The sequence below is a fragment of the Pogona vitticeps genome, chromosome 11 (assembly GCF_051106095.1).
Source record: "Pogona vitticeps strain Pit_001003342236 chromosome 11, PviZW2.1, whole genome shotgun sequence".
Lineage (NCBI taxonomy): Eukaryota > Metazoa > Chordata > Lepidosauria > Squamata > Agamidae > Pogona > Pogona vitticeps.
Genome location: NC_135793.1, coordinates 22,924,113 through 22,941,911, shown reverse-complemented (window position 1 = coordinate 22,941,911; position 17,799 = coordinate 22,924,113). Strand labels below are relative to the sequence as shown.

At 44.0% G+C, this 17,799-nt stretch overlaps 1 protein-coding gene across 7 annotated transcripts in view; it reads right to left on the bottom strand.

Moving 5' to 3' along the window:
• Positions 1-17,799, bottom strand: part of ATP11C (ATPase phospholipid transporting 11C (ATP11C blood group)) — an 85,596-nt gene that overhangs the window by 38,242 nt on the left and 29,555 nt on the right. For all 7 annotated transcript variants that reach the window (XM_072981179.2, XM_072981186.2, XM_078380568.1 and 4 more), the window contains exons 3-12: positions 16,671-16,760; positions 12,309-12,389; positions 11,039-11,146; positions 9,688-9,816; positions 7,527-7,630; positions 5,725-5,775; positions 5,337-5,401; positions 3,947-4,028; positions 3,325-3,475; positions 2,654-2,851 (exon numbers count right to left, since the gene is read on the bottom strand). In XM_072981179.2, coding sequence (XP_072837280.2) covers positions 2,654-2,851; positions 3,325-3,475; positions 3,947-4,028; positions 5,337-5,401; positions 5,725-5,775; positions 7,527-7,630; positions 9,688-9,816; positions 11,039-11,146; positions 12,309-12,389; positions 16,671-16,760 — 1,059 coding nt within the window. The remainder of the gene's footprint in view (positions 1-2,653; positions 2,852-3,324; positions 3,476-3,946; positions 4,029-5,336; positions 5,402-5,724; positions 5,776-7,526; positions 7,631-9,687; positions 9,817-11,038; positions 11,147-12,308; positions 12,390-16,670; positions 16,761-17,799) is intronic.

The following is a 17,799-nucleotide window of genomic DNA, read 5'->3' as shown; positions in this document are numbered from 1 at the left end:
TGGGAGAAAAAAGAAGGGTTTGTAGGGCTTTGTTGACGTGGTAAATCTTCACAGGCAGCCTTTGTAATAAAAGGGAGGGAGAGAGAGAGAGAGAGAGAGAGAGAGAGAGAGAGAGGCTGTGAAAAATTAGAGCAGCCCAACCAAAGAGGACTGGTTGACGCACACAGTGTGGATTTTAAGCCTGACATTTCCCCACATAGTAACAGGCATGTAAATCCTGCTCAGCGAGAGCTAATTATAGCATCTAGTACTCAGGGGTCTCAAGGATCATTCTTTAGTACATATACATAATTAAATAGGGTTTTTTTTAAAAAAAATTAAATCCTGCGGTGAAAGGAAGATGAGAATCTGGGAGTCTCGGGTTTTATTAGAGCCTGATCATCAAGCCTGGGTAACAGCACCGGCAGGAATACGGCCCTCCGCTCTTCCTGGCATCCCTGCTTATTCCACAGCCGGCGTTTGCTTTCTCTGCATTTCAATCGCTGCTTCTTCGTTCTCACCAAGGAGTGCTGGTACCAACACAGTCCAAGGGAGAAAGGGGACGTGATTCCTCCGGCTAAGAGCAGGGTCAGCTTGTTGGAGGTCTTCAACTTAGATAGATGGACCACAATGTGGAGGGGCAGAGGGTCGTGCATTTCTGGACCCTGGATGCATCTCTGAAACGATTTCACCTGCCTTCGTGGGCTGCTGAACCTTTCAACTGCAAGCATCTTTAAAATGCACGGAACTGATTTGCATTCACTGTACAGGATCTGTCACCAGGACGACATGTTTCACTGCCTTCCCACACTCTTTTTCCCAATCCTTCATTACCTTATTAAAAAAAACACCATTAAAAGAGCTTTTCCCTATAAAGCTTCCTGGTTCAATCTTCTCACTTAACACAAAGAACCAGCAACCCATCCAGAAGCTTGGGCTACTGTTTTCCTCTTCCTTAGGGTCACTGCCATGCTAGCAGATCGAGACAGATGGCCTGGATATTTACTGCCCAATCCTCTACTTTACCATGGGTCCCCAGATGTTCTTGTACTGCAACTCCCAGAAGCCTTCACCACCACCTCTGCTGGCCAAGATTTCTGGAAAGTGTAGTCCAAGAAAATCTGGGGATCTAGGATCCACTACTTCATCTACTAAGAACTGCCACTGATTTTAGGGAAGGTTACTCCCCAGAAACTGGATAGAATTGCAATGCCGGTGTGTTTTTCATGGAATCTAAGACACTCTTTCATTTTTTATTTATTTCTCAGTTCTCTTGTGTCAGATCAGGAAACTAAAGCCATTGTTGGCTTCCGTAAGTGCTAAGAGTGCTCGGCTAAACATCTTCATCACCCACGGCTGGTGACCAGAAGTGCTCTCCAGCTAGAAGCACGGAAGACTCCACCGGGAACCTTCTGCACACCTCAGCTTATGTTCCACCAATGAGCCATGATCCCTCCCATTAGATGAATCTGGAGAAGACTCATGTTCAGGTCACCCTTCCCTGACCTCCCCTAAGGGAGGGCATGGAGATCAATGTCCTCTCCCAGCAGGCCAGAACAGATGGGTCACTCAAGGTCTACAAGGGTAGCTTGAAAGCTTTCTAGATCCAGGACCAATGATTAACATCAGACAGAAACACAAGATGGGCTTTTAACTCGGTATCATGTATAATTAACTACCTGCTGTCAAGCTGATTGCAAGGCTTTCTAGCTATACAGCACTCAGATGGTGCTTCACGGTCTTTTCTTTCGGAGTGCCTTGGGACTGTGCCGTTTGCCCCATGGCTACCCAAGATGAGTTTCGTCCCATGATGCGCACTAGGGAAATCAAACTCCAGACCTCTGTTATCCAACTAGCTCCGAGCTGAATTTATACTTCCCTTTCCAAGGAGACCAGATGCAAAGGAACAGAGATGACAGCCCCATTATCATCAAATGACTGAGTAGTGGAGAAGAAATGCTGGACATTTCATGATGTTGTCAAAACTGCAGAGTTGGAAGGAACCCTATAGACCATTGAGCCCAGCCCATGTCAAGAAGGCATAGTGGGGAATCAAACTCCCAATCTCTGCCTCCGCAGCCAAGTGCTTGAACCACTGAGCTATCCAGCAGTTCTAGCTCAGCCTGATAAAGAGCAATATCAAAATTCCTGCCTTTCTCAACTGCTGAACACGAGATCCCTCTTTGTTTGCAACTGGGAATTCAGATCTACCCAACCGACAATGACAATGGCAACCAGCTGCAAGAGGAGGGAACTTGTTCTGCCACAAGAGATGGGTTCTATTTCAAAGAAATTATTGAGGGCTGAATTTCAAGGGTAGGTAGGGGGGGAAAGTGAATGGGTGGGGCCAAAAATCCTATTATATTATGGCCGATAGGCTCCTCTGTTGAGAGTGGGAAGGGATCCCAGTGGGTGGACCACAATAGATGGCAACAACAGAAAGGAAAAGGAGAACAGTTTTTCCTTCTCCCTCCCCACCCTATTTCCTTTTGTGTCACGACCTTTTGGAATACAAAACCGAGGGCAGAGACTGGATTATTTTGATGACTATGCTGCGCCCTTTAACTCCTTCTGCTCCTCCTATTAAACGGATACATGAGCAACTTCAAAAACATTTTCCACTGTTCAGTAGGGTATAGATCCTAAAAAGAAAACAACAGGAGAAATTGTTGACCTGGCCAAGCTCTTCGTTGAGGTCGGAGGTGTTCACCAAGGCCCCTTCCTGCCGGGTCTCGTCGTACATCTCTTTATCCCATGAAATGAAGAAGGAACCCAAGAATTTCTGCATCTCAACCGTCACATACATGGAGACCGGGATGATGAAATTGAACAGAACCATGAAGGACAGGAAATCGGTGAACGTCTTTAAGAGCTAAAAATAACAGAGAGAGATTCATTGGTTATTAGAGCTTTTCCACCTTCATCCATCCTGAATGATCAGATGTAATAATCTAGACTTTTCATTTTTATTTTTCATAGTGTGAGCATCCCTAGCTGTCTACATTTCACGATATCTTGGCCTTTACTCATCTGCCTAAGGTATTTCTTCTCTGGGCACAGAATTTCTTAGCTTCATATGATAATTTCACAGTTCAAAAACGTCTTTCTTTTATACTAGCCTGAGTTAATGTGCATGACTCCATGCCATCCAATAGAACTGAGAATGCACAACACTACGAAACACAAGTTCTGAAAGAGAGTGTTCTGATTTTTCTCGCATCATCTTTTTAAGCGCCATCCCCGTAAGCGGGCTTTTACTGCTCAGTTAGGTTCTCACTTGATTCCCGGGTATTTATATTTGCCAATATGTTCCGCAGCAATCCAGTGGAAGCAAACTCAGATTACCTTGAAGGTTTCTCTGTCCTTTTGGGTTTTGTGATTGTACCAAGGCTCATCGTTCGACGGAACGCTTTCCCAGATGTACTTCAGCGTGGTACACACCGTCGCCTTGCCCAGGAGAATGCACAAATAGACAATCAAGAAGGCATTGATTGATCTGGAAAGTCAAAGCGCCCCAAAGCAAAACATAAATGTTACAGCTCTCTGTGATGTTTCCCAAGCAAGGACAGTATGCTGCATTGATCAGCAGCAGAACGCGGGAATTGTACCATTAATACTTTCTCTTTGCATTACACACAGGGAAACCACCTTGGAAGAGCGTCTGGTGGTGCTGGGGAGGAGGGGAACATGGGCTGTCCGTGGAGTGAAACTACCACCAACCCATGCAAAGCAGGGATCAAGACCGCTGGGTTTTGCAGATCAGCATCTGGACGGTGGAAATTCCCCCTCTCCTATTGTAGCCTCTCTTTCCTGTTTACAGGTATTGCTCTCTACAAAGCTGCTAGCAATATATACAACGGAAGAAGCTTGAAGGTGCACTCTCCAGACGCTATTTTTGAAAACAAAATCAAAGCAATTCAGCCGTTGCTTTTCTTTTTTTAATTGAAATGCTGGCACGCTTGCTTACTTTTCCACCGCAGAGCGTTTCTGAGACTTCCCTTGATAGTTCAAAGCCATTTTGGTTTCCATTCCAGTATAGACAGCAACCCCTGAAAAAATAAAATAATTTTTTTTTAAAACAGCAACAACAACAATCTTGTACCTGGCACGCAAGGGCTGCCGCTAACATTTTCTTTTTCCATTTCCCTGACTTAGCCTGACAAGACTTTTGTCCATTTCCTTGATCCTTCTTCAAACAGAATCCCGAGATGGTTGCTTTTTTTAAAAAAAAGCAGCTTCTACTACATTAATTAAAGGCTTTATGAAATGTTCTGTCTTAAAGCCACACAAGTCTCAAATGCAAATAACATCTGTCAAAACAAAGAGATTAAATATGAGTTCTATTATCTGCAGCAACATCATTTCTGAACAACTAGAAAGACCCGATGCATGCTTCTGCCCACCTGTTGATTTTAAGGACGTTCTGCTGCCCCTGATCCCCTACCAGATCTTGGAAAGTTACTTTTCTGGATTACAACTTCCCAAAGTCCACAGCAAACATCCCCTCCTCCCCATCCTTCCATTATCCACTGGGATGTAGGTTGGGCTAAGCGACAGTGACTGGGTCGGGATTATCTAGAGCAGTGGTCCCCAACCTTGGGTCTCCAGATGTTCTTGGACTACAACTCCCAGAAGCCTTCGCCCCCACCTCTGCTGGCCAGGATTTCTGGGAGTTGAAGTCCAAGAACCTCTAGAGGCCCAAGGTTGGGGAGTACTGATCTAGAGAGCTTCAGTAGATGAGTTTGAATTTGAATAATTCTATACGTGCATGCCGTCAAGTCAGTTCTGACGGATGGTGACCCTTTTTCAGGGCTTTTATAGGTAGGCAGTACTCAGAATTGGTTAATTAACAATCTCTTCTTCTGTGTCCACCCTGGGGCTGTGCAGCTTGCCCAAGGCCACACAGGCTGGTTCTTCTCCTTGAAGGCACAAAGTGGAATCGAACTCGCAACCTCCCCAGCCAGGTGCCTAAACCACTGATCTATCCAGCCAGCTGGAATTTGAATAGGTGTCCTTAGTTGTAATCCAGTCAAGCAATCACTGGTTTCTCCTGAATGAAGCACAAGACTTTTCAAGGCTAGGTATCTGCCCTCAAGGGGCTTCTAATCTACATTGCCACACGAGGAATACAAACAGTGGTTCACTCTTGCGAAGGAAGCAAGGCTAAGCACGAAAGAATCTGAGATGCGAGTGACTTAACAGCACCATCTGTAATACATTTACTCGGCAGTAAATCCTACTCCTAATTAAATGTGCACTGGATTGCAGCCTAAAACATTTCTTGAGAAACACACACACTCAACGGAGTTCCTCTCTCTTTCACGGAGAAAGAGAGAAACATAAAAGCAGTTGCTCACCATAGATCTTAGGGGTATTTTTTAACGTTGCACCTTTTAACAAGAGGTTCTCGGGACCCAGCGGCCTGAAAAGAAAAAAAACCTGGCTGTCAGATGGTTTTGAAAAAGGAGAGGTGTTCTCAAAATGGCAGCTAAGGAAGCTGGGTTTCGGGAGAGTGAAGTAATTTTAAATAAGACAAAAAGATGAAGCCATTACTGCAGCCCAATTACAAGGGAGACTGAAAATTAAAGAAAATAAATGGATGACGAAAGAGGGACGAGAAAAAGGGTATCAAAACACTAGCAGATGATTGATGTTCTTTAGACAACAAAGGGGCCAACTAGCTAATGGTAAAACACCGGATGCGATCAATAAGGTAATAATGAAGAACATAAATAGCCGACGAACCTGGCTACTGGCTCTTGGTTGCGCTTGTAGATGTTAATTCGCCCCACAAACCTGTAATAAGAGATACGCATAAAGGGGTATTGGTTAAATGCTGCTTGTAAATGAGTAACTGCAAAAAGGAGTCACTGGGAACTTTCCAGGAAAATAATTCAGTAGCCAAAGAGTGCCACATCATCAGAGACAGAGCCCCTGGAAGTTCTCTGGCAACAGACACGTTCTATTTGAAAACAGTTGAGATGGGCAACAACTGCTGGTTTGGCTGTCCATCTGAGAAGTGATCTGCAGGTCCAAGCCCCACCTCCTCCAGTGGGCATCACCTGGTTTCCCTGCCCTGCCTCCTCTGGGCGCTGTCTCGGAATGGGTGCCTGCTAGAGGAGGCGTGGCTTGGAACCATAGAAAGGCTGTTGGACTGATAGACGAACCACCATGAACCACCCAACTAGCGGTTCCTGCTGATCTCTAAAAAAACCCCAGCATCACAAAACAACTGCCTTATTTAGAGCAAGCGTGTTCAACAGAAGTGTTGACTTTAGAGACAAATGTTTACTCATCGGAGGCTGCCAAAGCCACCACCCTCTCCAGCATTGAGAAAACTCGCTCATCTGCCAAGGGGCTACAACTGAAAGGAGCGGCGGGAGGAGGAGGAGGAGGGAGCCCTGCCTTCAGGCTCATGGATCTAAACCGGGGAAGACACTGAAGCACATCTGAGAGGAAAGAAGGGGAGTGGAAAAAAAAAAGAGGGAGGAAGAATCAATAACATGCCAGCGGCAGGACAAGCTCGGCTGCTGGGAGAGGAAAGCTGATGGATTTGCTCAAAATTAGCCTGAAGGTCACTCTTTGGGAATCAATTTCTGTATATACAGAAAAATAGGTTAACTTTCCCATTCAGGGGAAAAACAGCTTTATAGCTGCAGATGTAGAAATGTTCAAAGCCTGGAAAAGTTGCTTCTTCCTCCTTCTTCTCCTCAGTTTGTTTGTTTGTCTGTTTAGAGGAGCTACGATTCTCAAAAACAAAACAAAACAAAAAACCCTAGCCATCAGAATCATTTTCCATAATAGGACCTTTTCAAATTCCTACCCAGATTCAGTCTTTAGTATCTGCACATAGGGATAAAATACAGAAGACCCACTGCTCCTAAACAATAGTGAGCTGGTTGGAACCGACTCCTCTTCTTTTGCATCATCATAATCATCATCATAATTATCATCACCACTGTTATGTTTGCTGCCGAAGTCAAGGTTTGCATAGAGTGTTAAGATAAGTAAGGAGGGTGTGAAAAAGCAATCCTGAACAAGTACACTGTGTTTTAAAAATGAGGCTTGAACATCAGTTTACTAAAGGTGACTGCAAAATAATGTGAAATAGCACTGCTTCATAAAGAATCTCCTGCATAAGCGAGCTAACAATCGAACATGTGTAAACAAATAATAAAAAGCAATCAGGGAAAGGACACTTAGAAGCCTAAAATGAACACAGGACCTGACCAAATTTGTTTATCAACACTCCACTCAGGTCATTTTATCTACCTAGTAAATTATTATGGGGCCAGTTAGCTATTCCTGCAGCAGTTTTTAAAGAGCATATTCCTTCTTCTTAATCCTTGCCAGGGAGTGGCAAGGCCACTCACATTTGAGTATTAATGTAGTGAACCAAATATAAACCATCTAAAGCTGCTCCATATAGTTAAAGCAGAAGCCACTACCTTGTGGTCTGACTTGGGAAATCCACCCTTTCACAAGACACAAAGCGGGGCCAACCCGGAGAACGAGCTACAGGAAAAGTTCTGAATCCCACAACATACCTGTAGAGGTCTGGCTGAGGCTGTTCACATTCTATGGTGGCAATAAGGTGATTTAGGGCTTGGCACGTACAGAGGTTGGCTGTATCCTGCACTGTATAGTGGGTCTGCATTGAGACAGAGACAGAAAACCAGTTAGCAGCCCTTTATTGTCCAGAAAATCTAGCATTTCTTTAATGTGTGTTTAGGTCACCCCGGACAGCTTATATTTTTTAAAATTGCATTTGCTTCCACCTTATTGTTTGATAGCTCAAGTTATCGGCAAGTCTCCTTGAGCGATTTTGGGCCGTAAAGAGAGAGGGATGGATGACCACAACTTTTTGTTCTTTTTTGAGGGGGGGAAATCCGCAAGACAAATGTGCTATAATTTGTGTGCTATATCCAGCCAGAGGTTTGAATTTTATAGCTGGCTCTCTGTGCAAAGCAAGATGCTCACTTCCTCTCTCTTGTGTATAGCCAGCTGGGATCCCACCTCAGAGAAGCTGGTGCCCGAACAGCATTTAGGAAAACTATTTTGCAAGCCGACAAATCCCAGGAGGGTCTGGAAGCTGTCATCTAAAAAGCAGCTTTCCCACACTGTGCTTCTAGGGCAACATGCTTACAGCAGCATTATCGGTTCCTGGCAAGGGGGTTTCCATACCTAGCAAAGTCACACAATAGCCCTCCTGAGCGGCTTCCATTGACCTGTTGGTGAGGAACACTCTCACTTCCCTAAATATCACAAATAAGTGCAGATCTGTCTTTCAACAGGTGTACCAGTTCTCCTACAGGGCTAGCTGAAGATCGCTTTAAGGTAATCCAGTAAGTAAGTTGGACATCAGAGAGGGAGGGGGTTATTCTTAGCATCAGCCAGAGCACAGACTGGATTTTCACCTTCATTAAATTAGAAAAGCCAATGAAGAACCTAAAATCCTTCATTTTCAAAAAGGTTCTATTCTGAGAAACTATCTCGGAACTCACAGCTCACTCCTGTCGACAAGATACATGGCCATAATCCATCTTCATAAACAAAACTCGCCCGGATGCTTCCCGAACTCGTTATCTCTAAATTTCCCTCATTTTAAGCTGGAGGAGAAACAGCTCTATTGCATCAACAGCAGGAGATGATTAATGGGGTTTGAGAAACCAGGGGTAGAGCTTAAAAGCTTGGCAGAGTTAAACTAGTTTCTCCATTTCAGACCAAAAGAAAGAGCTCATTCAAGATTTTATGTGCATTCCTTCCGGGACCGCACATCCTGTTGCATTTCTCTCTTGTAAACCACAGAGTGGTGAGGTGGGTTAGAAGGCCAGGTCAACTGAGCTCAACATACCGTATTTTTCGCACCATAATACACACTTTTTTCCCCACAAAACAGGGGGGTGGAAAGTCTGTGCGTCTTATGGAGCGAAGAAAACAGATTATATTTTCCTGTTTTCTTCTCCTAAAAAATTGGTGCGTCTTATGGAAAGGTGCGTCTTATGGAGCGAAAAATATGGTACTTATTTGCAACCAAAAGCAAGAAACAATAATAATAATAATGTGCCGCCCAGTAATTTCTGACCATTCCTCAGAGTTTTCTAGGTAGCGTACACAAAAGTGGTTTACACTTCCCTTCTTCTGGGGCCGTCCTGGGACTTGCCCCAGGCCACCCAGGCTGGCTCTCCTCCTAGGAGGCACAGTGGGGAATCGAACTCCCAACTGAGCATTCCAGCCAGCTAACAAAAGCAAGGAAGTGCACCAATATTCAGCTACGATTCCAGTGTTTCCAACAAACTCACTGCCATGTGAGGTTAGAGAAGGGAGAATCAAGTACGACGAACGACAACGGGAGCTGCAGTTCAACACCAGAAAAGCCACCAGCTGTCCATGCCATCATGATAACCAACATGACTACATGGAACATCCATGCTTTGATAGAGGGCGCAGCAATGTTATGGGATGGGGAAACAGACAGGGAAGGGAAGATGACACTAGCAAGTTGAGGAGAAGGCCAGGCTAAATGAGATTTGGTTTGCATGGAATCACGGACACCCATCGTCTTGGGAAAGCCCACAAGCCATCTGAAGTGGCACCGCCTGAACATATTTTACCTGTGTGGGTGAGAACCAGCCCCTAGCCCTTGCAGCCAGGGAAAAATTAAAAGGCCACGAAGGTCAGACCGGGCCTGTTTACCCATTCTGTTACCTTGACATTCGACTCTCCATCGAGGCTAGCCGTTGTGACATAACAAGACCCATCCTTGCTATTCGAGGCGAGGAAGATCAGATCGCAGGGAAAGGTTTCATCGGCCGACACTTCTACGATGTCGCCAACCTGAACATCAAAACCGAGAGATTACCCTGTATTGCAAACAACTGGGCCGTAGGTATACCTGTTCCTTCCTGTTAAAAGCTGTCTGTTCCTACTTCCTCAAAACTATCTTAAGAGTTAGAAAAGCATCCAACACACAAAGGAACGGGCCATTAAGCCTTTTCAAAACCTTTCTAACTGTTACAGGTTGTGTCCCTCTGAAAACAACAGCTCCAGTGTGTGTTTTCAAAGAAATGGAGATTTACCCTATAAGCTCCATGCCCAGGTTATAATGGTCTTTTTCCCCTTTTCTTTTCAAGGGATTAGATGGGGATTCTTGCAATCCCCAGTCACCAGGATTGGCAGGTTTAAGCTCTATTTGTTTGAAACAAAATCTCCTGAACTTTGGACGGGCCCATGCTTCAGACGACACAGCCATCCAAAATACCCACCTCTGGTATTACTACCTGGCAAAAACGCCAGTCACTGCTCTTCTGGGGTTGATACCAAAACCCAGCCTACTAGCTTTTTCTCACGCATGGATTCCCCCCCCCCTTTTTTTTTTGCTTGACAGACTGACCACAGACCCTTCTATCCGTCCCAGGCTTGTTCGATCACCTGCATTGGATTCTTCGTGGCCTGTGGCTACCCAATAAAAGTTGCAAAATACAAATATTTCAAGAGTTAGAAAAGCCTCCAAGGCTTTTATTCAAGGTTATTCATAAACAACTTTTTGTTGTTTAGTCGTTAAGTCATGTCCGACTCTTCGTGACCCCATGGACCAGAGCACGCCAGCCTAGATAACTTTGCCTGTTAAAAATCTTGGTATCTGTGGAAATAGCTACAGGAGACAAGAAGGTTGTGTCAATCCTAAATCCAAAGCTCCAGAGTGTGTTTTGAAAGCTTCTTCACTGACGGTCTCTCTAAGGGTGGATTCTTTAAAAGAGGACTGTTGTACTTCTGTTGTTTTTAATGTGATTTTAGTACCGCTTTCATCTACAACTTTTTAATGTTCTCTTTGTACAATTCTTTTTTTTTTCATATTGCAACCATCTATTGCTTTTAACTTCTAATAGTTTATTTTTGCCTTGGGTCCTTTTAAAGAAAAAGGTGGAATCACACTTTTAAATGAATAAATTCTCCCCCTGCACTTTAAATCTCTGCTTTTCACTACAGCCTTCCTCTCCCCGAACAGGGCACCTGCCATCTCTGTTTCTCCCATTCCCCTGCCCCATTTCTGCCTTACCTTAATGTTTTCACATTCTTTCTTCACCCGCTCTGCGCCTTCGATCACGATGACAGTGCTTTTGTTCACTTCCTTGTCCGCCCGGTGACGCAGCCAATCTTCATAACCCTGAAGGCAAAAGACGACGTTCAACATGACCAGGTAACAAAGACAGTAAAAAGAAGTCAAAGGGCAACAGAGGGAACAGCGTTGTGATCATCTTCCATTTGGGAGAACTCAACATGGACTGGGTAAACGCTGAAACTTCCATTGAGTGAATTCTAGAGTTTTTTTTGAATGCTGTTGAAAATTAATAGGAGAACTAGCATTCACGCCTAATTTTAAAGAATCAGATAATTGTAGGGCTGGAAGAGACCCCAGGGGGTCATCCAGTCCAACCCCCTGCCGAAGCCGGAAATCCACAACTCAAGCATCCCTTGACTGGTGGCAACCCAGAGTGAATAAAAATCAGTGAGTGTTTTTTAAAAAAAATCAAACTGATTTAAATCACAATTTAAATTTTTAAAATAGATTTTCTAAAAATTTAAATCATAAAAACCTTCGTTTTGAACATTTAAATCAAATTCACCCTGCCACGTCATCTAATGTCTGTTCAAAAACCTACAACGAAAGAGGGTCTGCACCTCCTGAGTTACGTTTAATAGAAATAATGGGCCACCAAGTCAATCCTGGCTTATGGTGACTCTTTTCAATGTTTTCTGGGTGGAGACCTCTCAGAAGGAATTCCCTGTTCCCTTCTTCTGCAGGCACTCTGAGACCCCAAGTAGCTTGTCCAAGGACACATGGGCTAGTTCTCCTTGTTGGAGGCATGGAGGGGAATCACACTGCCAACCTCTGGCTCCAGGTACTTAAACCACTGAGCCGGCCTGTTGGGTTACATTTAGACATCTCGTATTTCCTGAACACATCATTTCCTGACTTACGGAACACCTACTTCTACTCCCCTTCCTCAAACCATCCAAAGAGACGGTGGCTCCTATATGGGGGGGAAGCACCCCCCCAACAAATAAATCCATAAGAATATTTTTTTCCCTGTCTTTTTATTTTAATTTGATGTGTAACAGAATTGTACAAAGTTGAAACTTCAGGATGCTGTTTACAATTCGTGAGGTGACAGACCTGAAATGCCAACGCTCTGATCCAGTTCCGTATGGCTTCTGCAGCGCAGTAGTTCTACCGTGCCCCCCCATGTGCAAATGGAGACGAATCGCTCCTTTGTTTCGCGCTCCCTGCAGGGTAAGGCTTGGACAGTGGGAAGAGAGGAAAGTACCTGCTTAATAGCCGTCACTGTAATGACGAAGAAAAGAGGAAGACCGCTGGTGACGGGGCTGGTTGGTGTGTCCACTATGACCTAGCAAGAGGGAGGGGGAAGGCAACGTATTCAGATTATTCAATCTTCAAAGCCTATGGACTGAGAGACGTAACATGGCCCACTTGTACAACACCCTCAAAAACGGGTCCCTGGAAGACACAGTAAAAGCCCAGGTAGAAAGCAGAGATGTTTATTCAAGAAGATCAACACCCGCTCAAAGAGAAAACCCCAAAACTGTTTGTTCCTTCCAAGCATCCTGTCCAAACCAGGATCTGACTGAAATTACAGCTTCCTCAATGATGGTCCTCAAGAATTTTTGGAGATCCCTCTTTGAGGATCTAAAAGAGAACCATCTGGATGCCTCTGATGCGGCTTTATGTTCCAGAACAAGACATTCCTGGTAGAGGAATCCTTTCTGTGTACATCTCAACCTTCCCAGCCGTTCTTGTTGTAAATACTTAAGGTTTATGAATATATGTGATGTTCCAGTCCCAAACCCACTGCCAGTTGGCCACCTCGAGACATAAGCAGATGTTTCAAGATGTCCATAAAAAAAGAACCACCACGTTTCAGAAGACCGAGCTATTTGGGAGCCCTTCCATCCGTAAACAGAAGGCGGAAGGGAGAAACTGTTTTGTCAAAGTTTACGCAGAATGTCTCCACAATAATTTGGAGATATGTTTAGATCACCAGCTCTTGTGAAGTCCAAAAGGTGTAGGAATGGCAGAAGGGCAGCGAGGTTACTATAACAGACATACGAAAGCCAAACGGCCACACAGACTGAAGACGGCAAGCCTGTGAAGGATAGCTGTGGAGAAAGTTCTGCCAAACAATGTGAGGAGTCTGTCCATCTTGAAAGCTATCACAAGTTCCCTCTTCTTTTGTGAAAAACATTCAGGTTATATCTGGGGTATGGGAATCAAACAAAATTAATTCATTTGGGTTTGGGGTCAGGTCTCATTTCTAACGGGTGGGAGTGGCACTTTTGTTATGTGATGCCAAGCATCATTTCATGGCCCTATAAACATGATTCCCATTGATGGTACCCAAGGGAAATATAAATAATAATAGTCATGGGCTATTATTTATCAGGTAGAGGGTACTCAGAAGTAGTTTTACCATGTGCTTCTTCTGGGCTTGCCTTGGGACTGTGCAGCTGGCCCAAGGATACCCAGGCTGGCTCTACCCCACCCCTAGGAGGCACAGCGGGGAATTGAACCCACAACCTTTGCAGCCAGAGACCTAAACCACTGAGCTATCCAGCCAAGGGGGAAAAAAAAAGAAGCCAAAAAGGAGTGAAAAGGGACACAGAGATTTTTCACCATGGTGTTTAGTGTCATTAAGGCTTTCTACCTTGTGTCTCTCTCTCACACGCCTCCACACTCACAAATACATTCACACCCCTGTGAGCAGAGCTGTCTTTTGTATCCTTAACCAGGCATATTTCTGGGCACTTTTTCCAAGCCATAAAGAGGTGGGGATTAAGAGATGCTTCCCCCCGCCATTAATTGCAAAAAAAAAAAAGCAAAAAAGCAAAAAAAAAAAAATTAAAAATCTGCATGCATGTCTAGTAGCACCAGTCTTGCTTCTTTCAAGCAATAATTATAGCCTTCCTTTCAACCCCTTTCCAAGCCGAAGCCTCTTGGGCATTGGAGGGACTCCTGTTGATGTTTCTGTTCCTGGCAAATGGGTTGGCGCCACGCAGCCAGTTATCTCTGCGTACGGACAAGGCCATTTCTAATCTTGAGACCCCCCTCGCCAGCCCCAACGTCATCTCAGTGACACAAGATCTGAAAGATCTAGAAGACAGGGCTACGGTCATGATGCCCCCTTAGCGTCATTGTTTTAATTAGCTGGAGCAACCTCTTTCCGAGATCACTTTCTCTCCGACTGCAAGGATGATGCGCAAATGGGCCAAGAGTTCTGTCTTAGAGGCTGACATGATCTCATTGTCATGAATACCATTGCCGTGAATTCAACGCCCTCCAATTAGCAATTCCGAGGCACATTCAAATGAGAGATATAAACCCTTGGTTCTCTTGTCCTCACATGCAAGGAGAAACATGAACTACAGCTTTCTTTGCCTTCCCGGTGAAGATATTGAGATGTTTCCCTCATGTTATCAACCAGAGTTCTCCACAGGCGAGAATGTGTTTTCAGGGTGCATGGGCGCAACTCTGCAAAATTATGATGGCTGCTAGTTTGTTTCATGGGCTTTAACATTTAGAAGTACCAGATATACTGTTTGCAACCTTTTAAAACCATCAGCCTATCCTTCTGGGTTTGCCACTTATGTCTGCTATGCCTCTCAAAGGAAAACAACTGTGCGGAGACAGTTTCTGCAAACTTATTTATAAAAAAATATTTGGGTCCTGTCTTTCTCCCAACAAAGGATCTGGGGCGGCTGACATCATTTAAAACACAATATTAAAAGCTGAAAAGATCAAATGATTCAAATATTAAAGAAGAGGTAATAACAGTGTTTAAAATGTTAGGTAAAAAGCATGACTAAAAACAGACCTAGAAGCAATGCAATATAAACCATCCTGTTTATTGTCTCCTAGATAGCCAGTCACTAAGGAAAAGCTTGCCTGGAGAGGACAGCAAAGATGGGGCCAGTCTGGCCTCTTGTGGGAAGGAGTTCCAAAGACTAGGAACAGCCACAGAGAGGGCCCTCTCCTGTGTCTCCACCAAGTGCATCTATGGAAAGGCTTGTCCTGATGATCTTCTTAACATCTAGGCAGGCTCATAATGGAAGATAGCTTGGTCCCAAGCCATTTAGGGCTTTATAGCTTAAAGCCAGCATTTTGAATTGTGCCCGGAAATTATCAGCAGCCAGTGGAGCTGCTGTAACAGCAGTGACCTTCATAGGAGACAGGGAGAGCCCCTTATCTAGCCACCCATACTGCAAGCAAGATAATTCAGGGGGCTCACAAATTCTTTCTTGAGATGTCTCACTGTGTGCCTAGGGCCCAATCCGGTGTGGACAGAGAATCTACTCAGTAGTCTTCACGTCCCAAGCTCCAGTTTACAAAGAATGAACTGAGTAGGTTAGCCTCACCTACAACAACTGTTTTTTTATTTGTGAAAAACCCCAGTGGAGTGAACTCTTTTGTCACAAGGACGTGAAATGAATTCTCATCAAAGAGGCTACGTGCGAGACAATAAGAGGGCCCCTTTTTCGAACAACAGAAATGTCATCGGTTGTTTGGTAGAATGAGCAGGGCAGCTGAATCAGCCCGTACTGTCCCTCCCTGAAAAGCTGATCTGTAGGATTTTTGCTTTTAAAAATAAATAAATAAAGGCCCCCTTTGTATTGTCCAGGCTAAAGAATCGGGAAGTGGAAGTGAACAAAATGCCTCCATCTGCAGCTTCCACTTTTTTATGCAATGAGAAATGCATAAAGGCTTAATTCTGCACCTATGCATCCTGAGGAAACAGACCTCCGTGTATCTTGTTATGATGTATTTAGTTCTGTGTAGTTTGTTTTAACTGTCTGTCAACCACTCAGAACAGTAGTTCAGTACTAATGGAGCAGTATGTAAATCAAAGCAACCAACGAACCAACCAACCATATGGGGGCTGAATGACAAAATGCACAACACTAGATGATAAACTGCTCTTAAGTATTTTTAGAGAAGAGAAGTCCAAGAGAATTAAGAAGAAGGAACATAGGATCATGAAAGCAAAGTGTCATTAATACACAATCTTCTGTATTTTTATTTATTTAAAATATTTTACCCCTTGCCGTTCTCCTATTTTAAAAAAGGACCCAACATGGCTTATTTAATTAAAAGGCTATATTTTAAAAATAAAAGCAATACACAAATCTTTAAAAAAGAATCAAGCAAGTATTATATTAAAAACAGTAAATGAAATCAATACTAAAAACGCATTTAAAGGCAACAAGGTACAACAATCTGTTTTAAAAACCCCTCTCAGACAGCCAGTCCTTAAGGGAAAGCGTTCTGCTTGCGGGAGGACAGCAAAGATGGGGCCAGGCTGGCCTCCAGTGGGAGGGAGTTCCAGAGACTGGGAGCAGCCACAGAGAAGGCCCCCTCTGGTCTCCCCCATCAGTCACACCTGTGAAAGTGATGGGACCAAGAGAAAGGGGTCTCCTGTAGGGTCAAAAGTTGCAAGTGTTCACATTTTGTGACTATATGTCTGTAGACTCAGCACTTCTTTTGGTTTAAAGGCATCTTTAGGTGCTTTTATTTTTTTAAGCAGGAAGGCTCTGGAGCATTTTGAGAATGGTTCCTAAAAGCCAAAGCAAAAATAAAAAAGCATCTGTTGACGACTCATCTTCACCAGAAGCCTTACCTGGACAAGGAAAATGATGAGGAAGTAGAAGTTGGCGATTCTTCTGAACTGTTCGAAGAGATTTTTGGGGAGAAAATTCCAGACTGTGTACTGCAAGACAGAAAGGAGAGGGTCGGTATGGGCCAGGTAGGAAGCATGAACAGCAATGACATCCTCTGAGGACTTTTAACTGTTCAAAAATGCCTTTCTTACAAAACAGCAACCCGTCTCCCCTGCTCTTTGCAGTCCAGGATGTCAAAACCAGTAACACCAAGGGAGACCAAAAGAGCAAACGTCAGAAATTGGGCTTTTTCAGTTGTGGCTCCACACCGCTGGCATAAACTCCATCAGTGGTTCTCCCCATGCCTTCCCTCGCAATCTAAGGTGTTAGTAAGAACAGAACTGTTTAAAACTGCCTTTTATTAGTTATCATATCTGTGGTGTCCAATGTCATTTTAAATCGTTTCTTTTTTTAAAGACAGGTTAGCTAGTCAATGGTTTTATGGACTGATTGTAGAATTGTACTGTATTGTACATTTTTTAAATGTATTCTTCTGCTTGTATGCTTTCTTGTAAACTGCCCAGAGATTATACTGCACTATGGGGTGGCAGATAATAATTTCATGAAAAATGTGTCAATTAGCTGGTCCAGTAAAATACTTTGCTCTATAATTAAGTTTCCATTTGGAAATACGGATCGCTTTTCCCGTCCATCATCCATGCCCTGCCGGTCCTATGCCAACTTTCGCAAAATGTTTTAGGGCATAAATCCCAGCAAACAATTCTGACCCATACTGGTAGCCAGCTGGAGATAATAAGAATATCTGAAGCTGAGAAAGATTAGCTCTGCCTACGGTTGTGACACACGAAAAAGGCAGGAGGAGCCGTGAACATTGTGTATGTGGTTATTTGTGCCCACTGTAGAAAATCAATTTGAGCAGTTATTCAGTTTGAGTGTCAGTCGTCAGAGGAATCCAAATTGCTTTGCAGTCACTCAAATTAAACTGCAGTGGAGACTGGGTTAAGGAAACCGTCGTCATGCATCAGTAATCGTTCATTTGGTCTAATTCTGATAACAGTGGTACCTCGCAAGACGACGACCCCGCTAAATGACGAATCTGCATAACGATGACTTTTTGCGATCACTATA